The sequence below is a fragment of the Amphibalanus amphitrite genome, unplaced genomic scaffold (assembly GCF_019059575.1).
Source record: "Amphibalanus amphitrite isolate SeventyFive unplaced genomic scaffold, NRLGWU_Aamphi_draft 000799F_arrow, whole genome shotgun sequence".
NCBI classification, from domain to species: domain Eukaryota; kingdom Metazoa; phylum Arthropoda; class Thecostraca; order Balanomorpha; family Balanidae; genus Amphibalanus; species Amphibalanus amphitrite.
In genome coordinates this window covers 74,282-93,051 of record NW_024882293.1, presented here as the reverse complement: position 1 = coordinate 93,051, position 18,770 = coordinate 74,282, and the positions used below count along the sequence as shown (strand labels likewise).

Below are 18,770 nucleotides of genomic sequence, written 5' to 3'. Positions count from 1 at the left end.
GACAGAACTTTTTTTTTTGTCAAAAAAAAAGTTCTGTCTGGCTTATTTTGATAATGACCTGTGGTCGAAATCATCAATAATTATTTCATTATTTCATCTTTCGGTATTTCATTGTAAGGAGGCCATTTAAAAGTGTTTTTTCTCATAGAACACAATTTATCTGGTTTTAACAACATTTTAGAAGGTGGGATAGTCCCTTTAACCCGCGCCCTGCTGGGGGGGGGGGTGTTTGAACACCCCCCTGTGGTTTTTCGCGAATATCTCACGCCGCCGTTTTTGGTACACCTTATCATACATCAATTCTACACATGTTGTGAAAATTTCAGACCAAGGTCATTCAAGGTCAGGTCACCAGGTCACTTGAAGTGACCTCACCTCATAAAAAGTTTCAATGTCTGTCATAGCTACACCGAGTGACCGATCGCTTTGAAACTTTCAGCAATCGCTAAGAGCAATAGCATGTACAAAATGTATATCTCAGAATTTTGATATCGATGACCTAAAGTCAGGTCAATTTTGCGACCAATTTTGCGTTGGATATCAAGTGCGCTGCTTATCATATACTGATGACGATGCCGTTTTCTGGTGCCAAGCCAGCTAGAACCTCTTTGTCACACTACCCGACCAGATTTTTGCTGCTGAGGTCATTTCAGGTCAAGTTAGGTCAAGGTCAATGGTATGTGTTTGTATGTCTGTGTGTCTGTGTGTATACTGATATGTGCAACGAGTGTTTATGTGTCCATGTTACATGAAATCATGATCTGAGAAGCTTTTACCAAAAATGCAGTCAAAAAACTTCACGAAAAGTAAATTCAGCTTGCCTAAAGCGCAATTATTTTAGATGACCTAGGTTGACCTTGACCCTGACCTTGACCTCTGTACATCGTCGAACAACATATTCCATGATAGGTGGGAGGTAAGACTGGCAAAAAAGGCCGAAAGCAAGGTGTCAAAAGCTCACAAGGCCCATAGCCAACGCAAGATGTTGAGAATTGGTCATTTGGGTCTTGACATGACCTGAAAAACAAGGTCATATCTCCGAAACCAAAAACCACAGAAACTTGAAATTTTCAGTGGACATCAAGAAAGGATAGAGGAGCAGCTGTACGAAAAATCTGGCTTATAGCTCTAAAAATGTTGAGTGCAGAGCAGAAAAACTGCCTGAGGGTGGCAACCAGCCCCCCCCCCCATGTGGGGGCGAGGGTTAACTTCGGCTCAACCGATGTCGTCACAGGTCAGGTTAAAAATCACATTTTCTCCGTTTACAGGCATTTCAAGAAACGTGTTGTAAAATCGAGTAAAAGGCATGCTAACTCATCAACGCCGAGTGGCGACTATAGCTGCCAGCTACAAAAAGTTACTGCTGAAGGCAAGGTAATAACTTAAGCACAGCATTTGTGGGATGCCTAATCAGCATAGTCCCTTCTTATCATGATCAGACGGTAGTGGCGGCGCCACGAATTTTCGCCAGTGGGGGCAAGCTTTGAGCTAAAACTTGGCATACCTGACCTTTGATTCAAGCCAGATCTTTTGACACCAACCGCATTTTCGGGTCAGGTCAGGTCACTGACCTATGACCGATGACGTCATAAGTGAAACTCAACACGGTCTTCAGATGTCGAAACTTCGCAACGCCCTCACTGCCAGAGGGCGTTTCACAGGGAAATGAAACTTGCAGGATCTAGTATCCATTACGAGTCTCACAACTTATATAGGTCTCGGATTATTCTTAATGGTCATATGAGGTCAGATCATTTTCGTGACCTCACCATTATAAGTCAATGGGGGAAAAATGAAAACTGCTATTCTGGCGCCGGGAAGGATCTCCAACTATCTCAAGCACACAGAATCGTGATTTGATGCACTCCTTGCAAGGTCCGATATGTCACTTTTGCAATGTTGACCTTGCGTGACGTCATTTATGACGTAATCAAGGTCATATTAGTTTTTCGTCAATAACTCCCCATCAAATCCAGCTAGCGAGTCGGGAAAGCCACCAATGGACTCAGGAAGACCTGCCGAATCGAATGATATGCGACATGGCCCCTCTTTCGACCAACATCGTGACCTGGGGGCGCTGACCTGACCGTGACCTGAGGTCAACACCCTAAGTTGACCTGACCCAAACAAAAAGTACATCTATTTTGAATTATATTCTTTTGAATTGGCTACACATGTGTTTCGACAAAATGTCTTTTTCAAGCCTTACATCCCAAATGATAACAATTCAAAAACATTGGCCTAAATACACATTACACAGGTGAATAAGGTCACAAAACAGATAGTAAATTCGTTCGCAGAAACATGTCGCATTCTATGTCGTACCCCTGTTTGCCAGATCCCTTACAAGTAGTTGAGCCGTGTATCTACTCAGTTTCACTTTACCAACATTGCCGTTCAAAGTTAGAAGGGTACAAATAAATGCCGCCTCTAACGCCTGTCTATGTTTCTTTTTTAACCTTCCAGGCGGTGGGGGGGGGCATTTTTTTGCCCCCCCCTTTACTTTTTTCGATATACCTCGAGAACCGCTGCGCCGATCGTCACCAAACTTTCAGTACCCTCCCGGGAGCAGCTAGCGCACATGGTGACCAAAAATTTTTCCAAAGGCTATGATAGGTTGGCCGCTAATGACGTAAGAGTGACGTCATTTTTGCCATTTTCGACCCAAAAAAAGGTTTCGCGGGAAGAGCTGTCAGGCCTACAGCTTTAGAGATACAGAAAAATGTTTTAGACATAAAAGGTGTGGAATCAAAAGGGCTACAAAACTGCTATTTCGGTTTTTCGAATTTTTTGGATTTTGACCCCCAAAAATCAAAAAATAGATTTTTTGAATATAATAGCCGAAAAATCCAAAAAGTTTTTTGAATTTCGAAAAAAACCGGAATATATGTGATAGTCCCTACCGCCTTCTATCTACATACCAAATTTGAGATCGATACCTCGTTTTTTGGCCAAGTTATAGCGGAAAAAAACTGTTCAAAATTGATGACGTCAAATTTTCAAACTCAATTTTTAGCAATTCTAGACCTCGTAGCGCAAAACAAAGACCACCATTAGACTCCCCGTGACGAGCTGCATCGAATCTATACCCATTTTATGCAAAAATATCAACTTTGAAATTTGACCTTTTTTGACCTGACCTTGACCTGACCTCCACCAGAAAGTGACCTAAACCGTACCTGATGGTCTTATAACCAACACCATTGAGTTGGAAATGAAAAACTGGCCATAAACCATGCATCACATAACCTTAGTAAAGTTGGGTTCATGTGGTGACCCTTTGTGACCTTTGGTGACCTGACCTGTGACCTGACCTGGTATGACCAGTGACCTCTAATAGCAACATATGTACTAGAGAACTGACGCCTTATCGCTGATTTTCGACAAAATGCGTTTTACTCGGTGTTATAGCGCTTTCCCTAGAAGCCCTGTGAACGGTGAAACATTTTATCTTTGACCTGACCTGTGACGTCATCGGTGACCCCGAGGTCAATGAAATTTGGTTTCCTTCGACAAATTTGACAGGGCTATCGAACGCCGTTTGAATTTTCCGGATCCGTTCAGTAGTTTCGGAGATACGGGGGGGGGGCAAAAAAGTGCCCCCCCCCCCCCACCGCGTGGAAGGTGGCTGGTAGGCCCACCGCCTGCCGGGTTAACCCTTTACAAAAAATTGAAGTTCCGTTCCAGTCTGGAAGGTGACCGGCCTCGTCGACATGCTGCACAAATGCATTAGACAATCTATGATTTCTAAAGGCCTGGCTACACTATGCGTTTTCTGCGTGCGTTTTTGCAGGTTTGCGTGTTTTGCGTAATATCGTTCTAGGAAAAAAGTTATAAACAATATAATTTTTACTTTGGTTATATACAAAAGCTAATATAACTCTTATGTAACTAAAATTTAAGGTGAAAAACATCACAAAAACGTAATATCGTTCTTTTTTCTAGAACGATAGAGCTTCTAGAACTTTTTCTAGAACTTTTTTCTAGAACCACCAGGGGCGAAACGGCGAGGAGGCCCCCCCCTCGGCCGGCGCGTATGTAGAAAACCAATAGGTCCGGAGGGGGTTGAGACTCGCATGCGTCTTTGGACCAGGGCTCAATGCAGTGAGTAGTGTACGTGCTGGGTCTGACCTTGTCGGAGCGTAGAAACATGTCCAGGCCGGCCTCGTGGGGGCCGACATCACAGCTCATCTCGGCGCCCCAGGCGCGGAATCCCTTCTCAATGCGAAGAACATCCAGCGCGTGAGTGCCGAAATCGCCCACACCTGAGCAGCAGTCAGCACAAGTCAGCATCCGTAATGACAGTGCAAAGTGTGAGATTATCTAGGCGTTAGATTCACTGTGATAGGTTCTTTGTTATTGTAATCCTCATTGCAGATTTAAAAAGCAAATTCTAGGGTCAAAGTCGGCCAAAACAACAATATGGCCTTTTTTCGACAAAATCTAATTTCGAGTGCAGTATCATCGATCAAGCAGGTGCAGTGCATGACGGTGAGCTATGCAGCGTTAACTCCGACTACGGAGTCAGAGTCGGTATCCTAGGTCATTGGTTGACCTTCCAGGTCAGGTCAATGACCCAAAGTCGGGAAAATCGGGACCTGTTAGAAAGTCGTAAACAGTGGCTGCTAAGGGGTTTTTCGGGATGCTGTTCACGAAAATCATGTTAGTTTTGATCATAGATTATGTCTTCGTGCATTTAGACCAGGTCGGGTCAGGTCAGGTCAGGTCAACCAGTAGGGGTCGTGACGGGATTTCGTAGTACGTGTCAACCGCCTCTGACAGCTTTGTAACATGTTACGAAGACACCAAAACTACTTCGTAAATGTTCAAATGGTTGCTAACTTCGAATTCAGCTCCAAAAACTAGCCTAGAAACATGTACAGCTCGAAAAAGTGAGCCGAGGTCACCAAAGGTCAATGACCTGACCTGACCTTCAGGTGACCTTGACATCCACCCAAATGCATGGAAGCAACATTTGGGTATCATCGGCTTCCTCTCGTCACGCGCAACACGCTCGTTTTTTTCGCGAAGCTCTTGCTCGATCAGGGGCCAAACGGCAAGGGGGGTCCAACTGACCCCCCCCCCTACACATTAGAAGCTGGCAAACGCCGCACACATGCGAGGGTTAACCCTCGCCCTGGCAGGGCATTTTTCATAACACGGCCTGGCGGGGGGGGGGGTCGATGCAACCCCCTCGCGATTGGCTCCTATGGCACCTAGAAACACCAAATTTGAGAGGTAGGTGGGCCCCCTAGATTTCTCACCCCTGTGCAAATTTGGTTGCTCTAGGTCAATATTTAGGGGGGTTTGGGGGTATAAATGTAAAAATTTCGATAAAAACAGGTCAAAAGTTTTTCGCTTATAACTTTTGATCTAATTAAAATAGAGTAAAAACAAAAGCACGAGTGAACTCAGCACGTCAAGGCGCATCGAATAATATACTTTTAGCCTGCTTAAGTGTACTTAAAGTTTTTCTTAATTATTAAAGTGACCATCCCACCAAAATTGCCTTTTCACAAAACCGGCCCATACCTCCCGGGTCTCCCCTAGTTAGTCACGAGAAATTGCCAAGATTCAGTTCAAGATTTTGGAAAATGCGGAACGATAATCAATAATCGAAGATAGCCAATTCATTGTTCATGGTATTGGCAGTCTAATGGCGTTTACGGCATGTCTGAATGTCTATTCTGTTATTTTATATGATTTTTGAACACATGCCGTTTTGGTCGATAACTCAGAAATCATGACATCACTAAAACCTCGGTATCTCAAAAATTTTCCGACCGATTTTTTTTTTGTGAAACTGTCACAATTATCTTCAATCAATTCCCTACAGGTTGCTTAAATTTTGGCACGCCAGGCGCGCCGTTTTTATGCTATTGCCCGGCGAAAAAGGTGGGGGTGTTTAACGCCCCCCAGCAACTCGCGGGCTAAGGGGCTAATACATTGGGATGCCCCCTTAGAATCAGTGACGTCAGCGGTGATCTAAAGATTTTAAAACCTTATGGTAACATCTTTGTGAAGCAGTGGTGGTATACGAGTATGCTATTTGCGCGCAACATCTGCCGCAAACCCCGCACTTCCAAAATGAAGTTGCTAGAAACAGCGGAGATCCCAAAAAAGTAAACAAAAGTAAAAGTCTAATATCTTGAAAACCGGTGAATATTTTTCGGTGAAATTTGGTAGATATTCGTTTTTGCTCTTTCTGAACCGAGCGACATCACTTTCATGCCAATCCACTAACTTTTTTGAAGGTGGGAGCCGAGGGTCCCTTTATGTAAACTTTAATTAATTAATTAAGTTCAAGTTAACCAAATTGTACAGTATTGCATATCATTCGATTTGGCTGATCACCAGGAACTCAATGACACCATTTTTTAAGCTCTAGCGTCATTATGTGCCAAGTTATTGGCAAAACGTCATTTGACCTCAGTTGACCTCATTTGACCTGACCCATGGATAAGTACACCAAACAAAGAAGCACCAAGTGACATGCTGTTACGCACTGTGGTTTCAAAGCTTAAAAGTGATAGAACGAAGCAGATATCTCCAGTATTTTCCGAATTTAGTATTTTCCCATAGGCTTAACATTACAACGTAATGACCTCTAACTGACCTTAGGTCAGTGAACTCAAAAAACCCGAACTATATGTTATACAACTTGGTGAAGTTAGCACATCCTGAAAGTTTGAAAGGAAATCAGTGCAAACTGTGAGTTAGACAGGTGCATGAAGAAAATTGGAATTAGACCATACACACACACACACACACACACACACGGAGTTTATTGGCATAGTACATGAGGTACATCGAGTACGTATCACGGAGAGTTGGCGCAAAAGCCATGGGCTTATCTCGAGGCGCCAAATCTCGACCATGACCTTGTACCGGTTTTTCTGACCTTGTGACCTGACCCAAGGTCACCCGGACCTGAAATTTTCAGGTCATATGTAAAAAGGTTGCCCCATAGGCTGTGCCAAATTACGCTATCTTCGAAAAACCTTAGGGGGGTCGCATCGACCCCCCCCCCGCCAGGGCGAGGGTTAACCCGCGCGGGGCTGGTGGGTAAATTTTACCCACCCTCGCGAATTTTTGCAATATCTCAAAAACGGCGGCGCGCAGCGCCGCCAGACTTTTAGTACCTTTTCTTACATCAATTTGACACGTTCCCTGAAAATTTGAGCGAAATCCGTCGGAATTGTTTTGAGAAATTGACGTTTTAGTGACGTCATGTTCGCCATGTTCGCCTCAAAAACGGCAAAATTTCAAACGCCGCTAACATCTTCATTTTTAAAGGAATCAAGACGTAACAAAAAAGATTATACGTAATTCTACTTAGTCTATCAAGTAGCTATCTCGGTTGTTTGAAAATTTTGGATTTTGGCCCATTTTTCAAAAAACTGACTTTTTTGGGAAAATAATTATAAAATCCAAAATTTTGAGTGTATCGAAAAAAACGGAATATATGTCAGAGAAGTGGTCTATGTGCACCTATGTACATACCAATTTTTAGAAGAATCGGTTCAAAAATGTGGGAGTTATTCAAAATTTTATGACGTCACGACACACAAAATTTTGAAAAAATGATTTTTTGGGGAAGTTGTAGACCTCGTACGGAAACAAAAATAGCACCATTCGATTCGCCGTGAAAAACTGCATCAGATAGACACCTTTTTAGGCCTTAACAACCAACTTCAAAATTTGACCTCACTTGACCTGACCTTGACCTGACCTCGACCTGAAATTCATCCAGAGGTGGTCCATATCACTTACTGAGTATGCGTATTGAATTCTATGAGTAAAATGACCCATAAAACATGTGTCGCACATGCCCTTTTCTATATTTTGTTTTTGGTGACCTGACCTGACCTGACCTTGACCTTGACCTCTGAATGATATTGTATGCAACGAGGATTGTCTTGGTAGCCTAAAAACACGTTTTTGGCAATCAGTCTCAGTCCATGACTACATTCTTCGGCAACTACGGTGCAAGGCCGATACTGTAGGAACTTGCAATTTGTACCCTTGACCTGACCTTGGCCTTGACCTCAAACTTTAAATTAAGTACATGTTTTTAGTTGTTCGTGATAAGATCTTTCGATTGGCGTTTGAATTTTCCAAATAGGACCATTAGTTCGGGAGATAACAGGGGGTAAAATTTACCCCCCCCCAGCCCCGCGCGTTCGGTTGGAGACCCCAGCCCCGCGCGGTTTAAGATTGAAATACCAAATACCAGGTTGGTACCTGTTCGGTATCAGTATGACACAAAAATTGAGTGTTCAATTTTCATTTGCCTAGTACCGACACTTGCCTACCACATGTACGCCCTAGTTGGCTAATTGCGAGCTTTTCGGTGATTAATCCGCGTACCGACGGGGGTCCGCGCCAACTTAGAACCAACAGGGTGGGTGGGGGGGGGGGGGGCGGTTGACCGCCCCTCCCCTAATATGTCGAGAACGAATCAAGATAGCAACAAGCGGTAAACAGCATGGGATACGCACGGACAAGGTCTACAATTTTCACTGAGGTCATTTTCAAGTCAGATCAAAGATGACGTCACAGGTGTCAAACAAGTCAAAATGGTGGCGCTGGAAATGAAGTTTTTTTTTCGAGTAGGGTAAGGGCGGGTAAGAGGACGCAGGCGACAAGAGTACGCAGCAGCTGTTTCGGTTGCTTAGCAACGCCTCATCAGCGTCATCTCGAGTCCTAACTAGTGACGTACCCAGGGGGGGGGCCACGGGGGCCATGCCCCCCTGAGCGCCGGGGGCCCCTCAGGCCCCAGGATATTTTTTTTAAGCACTGAATAAAACGTCTTTTACTCGGAAGAAAAATTGATATTAAAGTTTCATTTATGCAGCCCTGGTTACCCGAGGGGCCCATGCAGTCATCCAAGGGCCCCCAGTTTCCTGGGCCCCTGGTCGCCTAGGGGGCCTCTGGTAGCCGGGGGCCTGGTCTCATGGGGGCCCCTGATAGCCTGTGGCCCCTAGTCGCCTAGGGGGCCCTGGTCGCCTGGGGGCCTCTGGTCGCATGAGGCCCCTGATCGACTGGGGGCGCCTAGGGGGCCCTGGTCGCATGGGGGCCTCTGGTCGCATGAGGCCCCTGATCGACTGGGGGTCCCCAGTCGCCTAGGCGGCCCTGGTCGTATGGGCCCCTGATAGTATGTGGCCTCTAGTCGCCTAGGGGGCCCTAGTCGCATGGGGGGCCTCTGGTCGCATAAGGCCCCTGATCGCCTGGGGGTCCCTAGTCGCCCAGGGGCCCCTGGTAGCCGGGGGGCCTGGTCGCATGGCCCCTGGTTGCATGGGGCCCCCGGTCACCCCTAGTCGCCTGGGGGACCCTGGTCGCCTTGGGCCCCTGGTCGCCTGGGATCCCCTGGTCGCCTGGGGGCCCCTGATCGCCTGAGGGCCCGCTTGTCACTTAGAGGGCCCCTGGTCGCCTGGGGGCCCCTGGTAGCCGGGGGCCTGGCCGCATGGGGGCTCCCTGGTCGCATGGGGGCCCCCTGGTCGCCTGGGAGCCCCTGATCGCTTTTGGGGCCTGATCGCATTGGACCTTGGTCGCCTGGGCCCCTAGTCATCTGGGGACCTGGTCGCCTGGGAACCCCTGGTCGACTGGGGGGCCCCTGGTCTCCCGGGCCGCCTGGTCGCCTAGGGGGCTTGGTTGTCCAGGCTCCCCTGGTCGTCTGAAAGAACGCTTATCACCTGATTGATCCGAAATCATCTGAGTGGCTACTGGCTACTGGATATAAGTAGAGACTGGAGTAGGCAGTCATTACGGAGCGAGCGAAGCGAGCGGAGTCTCATACTGAATTAAGGGAAAATCCTGAGTATGAGCGGCCGGCCGGCCGGCCGGCCGGCCGTGGGGACGCTCTTCAAAAGCTAATATCTTAGGAACGGGACATCCGATTGACAAGCGGTCTTCTTTACTGAATGTCACTTGGACGTAAAAGTTCTGTGGTGTGATGGCCACCATGCGTTCTTGCCAACCACCGCACGTGGCGCGTGGTAAAGTTGGACATTTTTTAAGAACCCCCAAAATTGCAACCTCAATAACGGCACAACGGTTGGGCCGATTGAATTGAAACTCGGTAAACAGTTAGGTCTCCATCAGATAATTCATCTGCATGCGTTAAGGTTAGGGTGCTACAGCACGTGCGCACGTGCAGGGGGCGCTCCCAGATCTCGAGAACGGCTGGGCCGATTGCGCTCAAATTTGGTACACGGTTGGGGACCAGTTAGTAGGGTGCCGTGCAAAAGTCAGTTTGGACCCCGCTTGCACGTGCGCACGTGCAGTGTGCCGCTTCCAGATCTCGAGAACGGCTAGGCCGATTGCGCTGAAATTTGGCACATCGCTAAAGACCGGTTAGTAGGGTGCAGTGCACAAGTTAGTTGGAGGTACCCCCTTGCAATTTCGCACGTGCAAGGCCCATCCTCTCGCTCGCTCCGTTGGTCGCCCAAAAGGCGTTTTACTGGTTTGAAGGAGCCAATATCATTCACGGTGCTGGAGATATCACAGAAAAACAAAAAGGCTAAACTGAATATCCCCCAACCTTGGCCCCAAAGGTGTCATTGGCTAACACAGGGATGTGGGTCGATTTGCAATCGCATTTCCTCCTTAGTCCTATTCCTCCAATTAATACAGGGTGTCCCAGAATTACCCAAGCATTTATTTTCTGGCTAAAAGTACAATTGCGCTCGATTCCTAGTGAAACATATAATAGCCGCGTTTACAAAGGGCTAGTTGCCAGATAGTGGAATTCCGATAACGAGACATTTATTCCACACTATTTATATACCCATTATCCGGAATTGGAGGATGTTCGGTAACTGAGGCGCTCACTGATAAAATGCCGTGCGCTTCATGCTCACTCCTCAAGCAAAAATATTTTTACTTTCCAATTTTCCACATTTTCTCAAGGCTTAGACCGTTACAGAGACCGTTTTAACCCTCGCATGTGTGCGGCGTTTGCCAACTTCTAATGTGTAGGGGGGGGGGGTCGGTTGGACCCCCCTTGCCGTTTGGCCCCTGATCGAGCTAGAGCTTCGCGGAAAAAAAATGAGCGTGTTGCCCGTAACGAGAGGAAGCCGATGATACCCAATTTTAAGGTCCTAGGTCATTGGTTGACCTTCCAGGTCAGGTCAATGACCCAAAGTCGGGAAAATCGGGACCTGTTAGAAAGTCGTAAAGTGTGGCTGCTAAGGGTTTTTTCGGGGTGCTGATCACGAATATCGTGTTAGTGTTGATCACAGATGATGTCTTTAAGCATTTAGACCAGGTCGGGTCAGGTCAGGTCAGGTCAACCAGTAGGCGTCGTGACGGGTATTCGTAGTACGTGTCAACCGCCTCTGACAGCTTCGTAACATGTTACGAAGTCACCAAAACTACTTCGTAAATGTTCAAATGGTTGCTAAATTCGAATTCAGCTCCAAAAACTAGCCTAGAAATATGTAAAACTCGAAAAAGTGAACCGAGGTCACCCGAGGTCGCCAAAGGTCAATGACCTGACCTGACCTTCAGGTGACCTTGACACCCGCCCTTATGTATGGGAGCAACATCAAATCACATGTTTGAACGTTTGAAACCACGACAAGCTTGCAAACGCGCGGCTAATGCGAGCCGACATACGCGAAATCGCGATTCCGGCCAAACATGGTCTCGGAAAAGAGGTCACAGGTCAAAGGTCATTTGGGTCAGGGTCATGAAATTTTCAGGGTAGGTGTAAAATTGATCAATGCGAAGGTACTGAAAGTTTCGTCGCGATCGGCCGCTTTTTACGCGAGTTATTCGCGAAAAACCATGGGGGGGTCGACCCCCCCTACACATGCGAGGGTTAATTGACTTTGATGAAGTTGAACGCGAGAAATCACAACCAAATGCTACATAATGGTTGTAAAGAACTAAATTTCGTTTTCCCACACACGTGGCGTTTTCTCACCTACGTCTGCAGGAGAGACCGGACCCACTATGCCCCCCCCCCCACCATCGAAAGGTTCTGCATGACTCCCGGGGGCCCCCGGGTGACCTGGGGGCCCCTTCGAAAGCAGGTGGCCCCCTCCTGGGCGAAATCCTGGGTACGTGCCTGGTCCTAAGGAAGCTGTCTCTCACGCGGCTTCGATGGTGGAAGGTGGGCGCGCTACGGGTTCACTTGTCTTTTTTAGAGGCTTAGACGTGTTTTTCACATCGCTTTTAGACTTTTTGGGGTGCAGGAAAAGATGTGACCTTCCTCAGGGAGCGGCAATAGAATTTTCATTTTTTCCTATCAAGATACCACGGGGAATCTGGTGTGTGTGTGTGTCAAGTCCCAATTGTTTACGCGACGACTGTGGCGCCAGCTCTCAGCCCGCTTTGTGTCTACCGTATGTGTCGGCCATGAGTACGCATTGCCGTGGCGGACAAGAGTACGCAGTTTTCGAGTGCGTGGTTGTGTTGCATTAATCAACTTAGTGCATCAGGCGCGCAACCCCTCAGCAGATTCACGGGATTGGCCAACAAGGTGGATGACACTCGGGGGGACGTCGAGCAGTTGGGGAAACCACGAAGAGCATCACTGTTTCTGGTAGACCAGGGGGCATTTGCACGACCACAGCGGGGCGCCTCGACTCTGTTAAGAGTGACCGTTTTAGTGGCTGCGGCAATAAAGATAACAATAGTTTAATTACTTGCATGAATGCATTGATTCCAGCGAGTAGGAATGCATACACGTAGTGCGTACTCCGCCCGCACGAAGTGCGTACTCTTGTACTGCCTATCGGGCAAGAGTACGCAAATGCAGGGTGTTAGAAAATTGCTTACGGTCACGCTTTAAATTGGACGTAGGCCGCTGTAGTCATGACAGTTTGTGGACAAATGATCAGGCTTTATCGATTCGGAATATACTGATCGTAGCCGTAAACCAAAACCGAACGGCGTGAGACGACAAAATGCATTAGGTGCGTACTCTTGTACGGTCCTCCCCTAACTTTCGAAGAAGCCAAGCTATGAACTAACTAATGGCACCATCGTGATCCTCTCGTCAGTCCGCATCGAATCATATATGTGCTGACCTCCAAACGTCAAGGTCAAAAGTTGACCTCAGGTCACGTGACCCCAAGGTCAACATTTATATCAGTCGATGCTCCTTGACGAGCTGAAAATAATGAGACCAACCGCGCGGCTGCATTTCGTTCCTGTAAGGAGCTATTAGCAAAAAACCTTTGGTGACCCTTGATGACGTCACATGACCTTACAGCTGCCCAAGAGCAAAAAAGCCTCAAGGTAGTCAAGGTTAATAGTATATGAACTATGAAGGCATTCATGGTATATTTGGCCATTCCGACGTGTTTTAGTGGAAAAACAGGGAGTTGATTTTTCCTCCATTGACTCATAATGGGGAGGTCAAGAAATTCACCCGACCTTAGGTTATCGATACAAAAATTCTGAGATTAACATATTGTAGCTATCAATGACTTTATTACATCCTACGACTTTCAAAGGCCTCCGTCATCTATGTACTGTAGCTCTGACACAGTGACAAAGTTGCAAAAAAGTGATTTGAGGTTGGGTCATTCGAAGTGCCCTGGTGACCTGGCCTTGAAAGGTAGGAAGGTTCAATCTTGCACACAATGTGTAAAGTTGATAGTGAAAAGTCATGCCAAATTTCGCGGCGCTATGCACGGCACTTTTTCCGCTATTAACGAAAAACCTCCGGGGGGCCGTTAACCGCCCCCCCCCCCGTCCCGCGCTGGGCCGGTGCTTCACGACTTCCGCGCCGGGCCGGGGTGTGTGTGTGTGTGTCTGAACACCCCCCCCCCCCCCGTTTAACTCGGCTCCTGGGCTACGTAGCGACACGTGGTAAGCGGCATTCGAAAGACCGTAAAAAATAATGACGGAAACACTCGATCATTTTTTGGTTCAGGTCAAAGGTCAGGTCGCCAGAGGTCATTAAAGGTCAAATGTAGGCCATTTCAACAGTTTTGGAAACTGCCAACGGCTAACTCGGGAACTAATAGAGCTACAGCGCCGCGAAAAAGCGCATTCGATAGCCCTTTTACAGACCTTTCTGAGTGTTGTTGTCAGATTTGACCTAAGGTCAATGGTTTAACCTCCAGAGAGCAAAAAACGGTAAAAATAGCCGCGTTTTCATAAAAACAGCTTTTCAGTCATAACAATTTTGATTCAAGCAAGCCATGGCATTACTTTTGCCAGCATCGTGTTCCTCTCGTCGAGACGCGTCGAATGAACTATTCGCTGACCTTGAAAGGTTATTTTGAAAATTTGACCATAGGTTAAGGTCATGCCCTGACCGGAAAGGGTCATGTTGCATATCGGTCGATCCGTATCGTCAAGCTGAATACATCTGACGTGTTTTCATCGCTCTAGCACGTCTCTATCAAAAGTTATAGCCAAAAAAACTGCTGGTGACCGTTCTTGACCTGAGATGACCTCAGGGGCACACAGAGGGGTCACAGGTGCATTTTTGCGATTCAGTGTGTCATGTTTACCCATAAACTGATGCAAGAGAGGGTTTTGAACACCATTCGTCCACAAGAGGCGCATTTCAATCTTCTCCCAATTGACTTATAATTTGTAGAGGTCGCAAAATTGACCTGACCTTAGGTCATCTATATTAAAATTCCGAGATAACCATTTTGTACATAATGTTACTCTCATCAATCGCTGAAAGTTTCAAGGCGACCGTTCAGCCGCTGTAGCTCTGATGAGGATTGAAACTTATTTTCTGAGGTGAGGTCACTTCACGTGACCTGGTGATCTGACCTTGAAAGCCCTGGGTCTGATATTTTCACAACATGTGCGAAAACGATGCATGAACAGGTGTGTCAAAAACGGCGGCGCAACACCCTCCCCCCCCCCCCGGCGCGGACCGAGCTGCGGTGACCTACCGAGGTGCTGGCCGGCCTGCAGGATGGCCTCGTACATGTGGGCCGTCTTCTGCCGGTCGTGGTACAGCTCCCAGCCCAGCTCTCCGGTGTAGGAGATCCTCAGAGCCAGTGTGTCCACTCCGGCGATATCCAGCTGCTCGACACAAACGCCATAGAAATAAACACTAGAACAGACGTCTGCCTGCATGTAAAAAAAAAAAACATTTAGAACCCAAGGTGGTTTTAGGGTGGCTGGATCTACACCTAGTATCAATATCGTTCTAATATAAGTTGATATTATAAATAGATGGATACCGTACACTTTGGGTAGACCAAGACTACACCTTTTTGCGTTGTTCGATGGCCAATCGTCATAACCATTTCGGCATCAGTTTGGACAAGCATCATTCAGAATAACCCATCGGCGATTTGCATCACTGTTTGACGGTCGGCAAAACAGGCTGGACTCCATTTAACCATTCTGCATAACTCTTTGTCATTGAGCACAATGTTCGTCATAGGCAAAACACTTTGTCAGATTGTCATAATGCTTCGACATTTCACAAAATGGTTAGTCGATGTGCAAAATTCATCGGTACTGTGCGTAAACAATGACTGTTTATTTAAAACTTTCGTCAATGATCAAAATGTCAATGATGTAGTGCTTATCTAGCCATATTCAATGTTTAACGTTATTCACATTCAGGGATGAGGCTTATGACAGTTCCAGCGCAATTTGCAACCAATTAACCATTGAATTCCGAAAAGGCAGTTATACCATAGCTACGAGGAGACTGCCGGCGCCATACCGAGTAGGCATGTAGATTCTTGAGCGTCGGACTCCTAAACGCTTCGATACAAACCACGAAGTCGGCCGTCATTATCGCGTCACTGCCCGTGCGATGTCATGGGACAACGCCTCGGGCGGCCGCGCCGGTCGGACTCGCGAGGGAATGGCTGACAGATGGCAAGCCGGGCCCTGCCGGCCGGACACCTTGGTTTTTGGGGCGGGGCTGACTTATCCAGCCTGTTGCCTGTTCCTTGGTGTTTGAGGCGGGGTCAACTTATCCAGCCTGTTGCTCTGTTGCCTGTCCATTTTTCAATCAGCCGATAACATGTCAGCTACGTCCATCTACATTGTACCTATGGTGCTCATGAACGCTACCGATTTTTATGTGGATCGATGGTCTACGAGTTTCGCCACCTATGCCTCGCATTGCACTGTATAAACGCGGTCATATTTATACTTCTCTGTAAAGGGGCGATCTGTTTTTAGTTTTGTTAGTTTTGTTAGTTTTGTTAGTTTTGTAGTTATGCTGAAGGTTTTGCCGGAATGCCTCTCACTGGCGCCACCTATGTGCTGATCGGACGAATGGGTTTTGCTGATTGGCCATCGAACAACGCAAAAAGGTGTACTAGCCGCACCATCTGAACATACATTGCATAGGGGAAGCCGGGGTAACCCCGGGCGCGGGGGAAGCCCGGCCACCCCGTTTCCGGCTAAATTATTCATAATAAATCCTCTTCGGGCCGTTTGGAAGGCGGCCGGACCGTCCCAACAGGGCAATCTGGTCCCACGGGGACAGTCTCGCTTCCGCAGACCGCATCGACTGTGACCAGTTGGTCTGGCAGTCCCCGGGAGACGGTCAAGACACACTGGTCTACTGCATGAGCCTTTCGCTAGGGTAAACGCAGTAAAAAGCAGTTTCATTGCACGTCTCTCTCGTTCATGCAATCTGCTGCTACAGCACGTGCAAGCCGCAGATATTTTCATGGCAGCTCATTCGGACGCGATGCCTGGGAGTACTCCAACACTCTCAGTCCCTACAACGTCTGAGTGTTGTCTCTGACTGAGCTGTATGACTGAGTGTTTGTGCGATCACTTTATTATCTGTTTGCTTACTGTACGTTTTGTTTTAGTTTTTGTGTTTTTGTGTTGTTATTTGTATGTGTCATACTGAACTGACTGGAGCCGTAAATGGGCGTTTGTCTGTGGCTACCTGGATAATTAATAAACAAATAAACAGATCACTGTAGCTGGCTCGCACAATCCAATTACTACACCAGAACATAGTCATGTCATAGCTTTGCAAGGGCCTTTTCAGACCGAAAGAGTTGGCTTCCGACAAAACAGACAATTTTTCTCAAGTAATGCAATTCATCAAGCACCACATGTTTTCAGAGTGTTTATTATGGGTTCCGTCCCATAAAAGCGTAGTTCAATTTTCTCCCACTGACTTGAGGGATCTCAAAATTGGCCCGGCCTTGCTGTCAACGATTTCAAACTTGCTAAGTATACGTTGTAAATACATATACTGATTTCGATAGACTGAATATTACATAGACTGAATATCGAATACATACACAGGGTCTTTCATAATAAATGTTATTTTTAAAATAGCCATAGCTCAGGTTTGTTTGTTTATTGAGGCTTTAGGGCGCACCGACAGCAAAGGTCATTTTGCGCCCATAACGTCGCACCCATAGCTCAGGTGATATACATCACAAAGTGATCCATAGCTCAGGTGATATACATCTCAAAGTTATATTGTCAATACCCGAATGAAATAACAACTTTTTTATTTTTTCATGGTTTAGCAGGGTTCGCACTTCACAAAATGTGGAACGCTTCAAAATTTCGGGTGGTGCGTTCCTCTAACTTGCTTTCCTTTGAAAAACTTTGCGTTCCTGCGTTTTTGCGTTCCTAAAAAGGCGGTGCGTACGTACTTACGCAAGAACGCAGGAACGCACTAAAGGAACGCACTTGCCCAGCTCTGTATGCCCGACGTTTTTTTTCTTTTGTGCAGAAAACACAACCACCCTTGGTGAATATCGAACAACCATCCATTCAAGTGCTGGACCGAGACTCTAACCACTCGGCTACGGCGACTTGGTGTCCGTCCGCGAGTTCAGTTTGCACTGTAAGTTTCAAGTCAAACCATAGCCCCAATGGATGTATTCTTGTCCCAGATGGCAGATGGTAATGACGTCACACAAGAGATGGCGCTAGTTGGTTGGCCGATTCGTGGCATGCAGTTGGCGAATACGCGCCCCGGTCTACCCTATTTTAGTTTTTCATAGGTAATGCGCAATACACGGCAGTAAAATACCAAAATAGTGCAGTAAAATAGCATTGGCGACGATCAAATAACATGTGCGCGATATGTAAACGTCTGCAACAATTGCTGTCATATTCCTACCAAATCCGTGGCGTCACTGCGGCGCCCTTTTTTCCTTGAGTGAGTAGTGATGTATGTAATATAGGGGCTCGACACCTACCTGTCGGGCGCTGAGGAACGGGAACCGGCCGACGTCCTGTGTGGTGAGCTGCTGCAGCAGCTGCCGGCTGCGCGGACCGGCCACGCTCAGCACGCCCAGCTCCTCCGTGGCGTTCCGCAGCTCCACCTGCAGGCCCCTCTCACGAGCCACGTACTGCAGCCACCTGCACAAACAGTATGTATGTTAGGGTGGTCCTTATTTTCGAAAATCGTATTTGGATACCTTGCGCCCCTTCAATCGGTGCCGTTTAACGAAAAAACATGTCTGTCAAAATTTCAGATCCCTACTTCATTATTTACTGGTAGCTCAACGCTCGTTCGTTCGTCAATGTTCGCTCAATGTCCGTTTCGTCGATCAACGTTCGTTCCCTCTTCCTCAGGTGTAACGGTTGTCTGCGTCGCAAACTTCTGGGTACATGGTGTCCCCCAGTTATGAACTCCTTGGCTCCAAGTTCCCAGTAGCGGCGGAACACCTTCAATTAGGGGGGGGGGGCACTGCCGACTTTTGGTCCCATTCTTTCCATGCAACGCCCATAGGGCTATACTAAAATGGCAAAATTAAGGGGGGCACGGTGCTCCGGTGCCCCCTCCCGTTCCACCACCTATGCAAGCTCCCATCCCGCGGCCAATCTCTCGCCTA

General features: G+C 47.3%; 1 protein-coding gene across 1 annotated transcript in view; it reads right to left on the bottom strand.

Moving 5' to 3' along the window:
* The window catches only part of LOC122366351 (dimethylglycine dehydrogenase, mitochondrial-like), a 90,141-nt gene that overhangs the window by 34,111 nt on the left and 37,260 nt on the right, over positions 1-18,770 (bottom strand). Inside the window, exons 3-5 of the mRNA XM_043338528.1 lie at positions 18,132-18,294; positions 14,874-15,006; positions 4,132-4,265 (exon numbers count right to left, since the gene is read on the bottom strand). Coding sequence (XP_043194463.1) covers positions 4,132-4,265; positions 14,874-15,006; positions 18,132-18,294 — 430 coding nt within the window. The remainder of the gene's footprint in view (positions 1-4,131; positions 4,266-14,873; positions 15,007-18,131; positions 18,295-18,770) is intronic.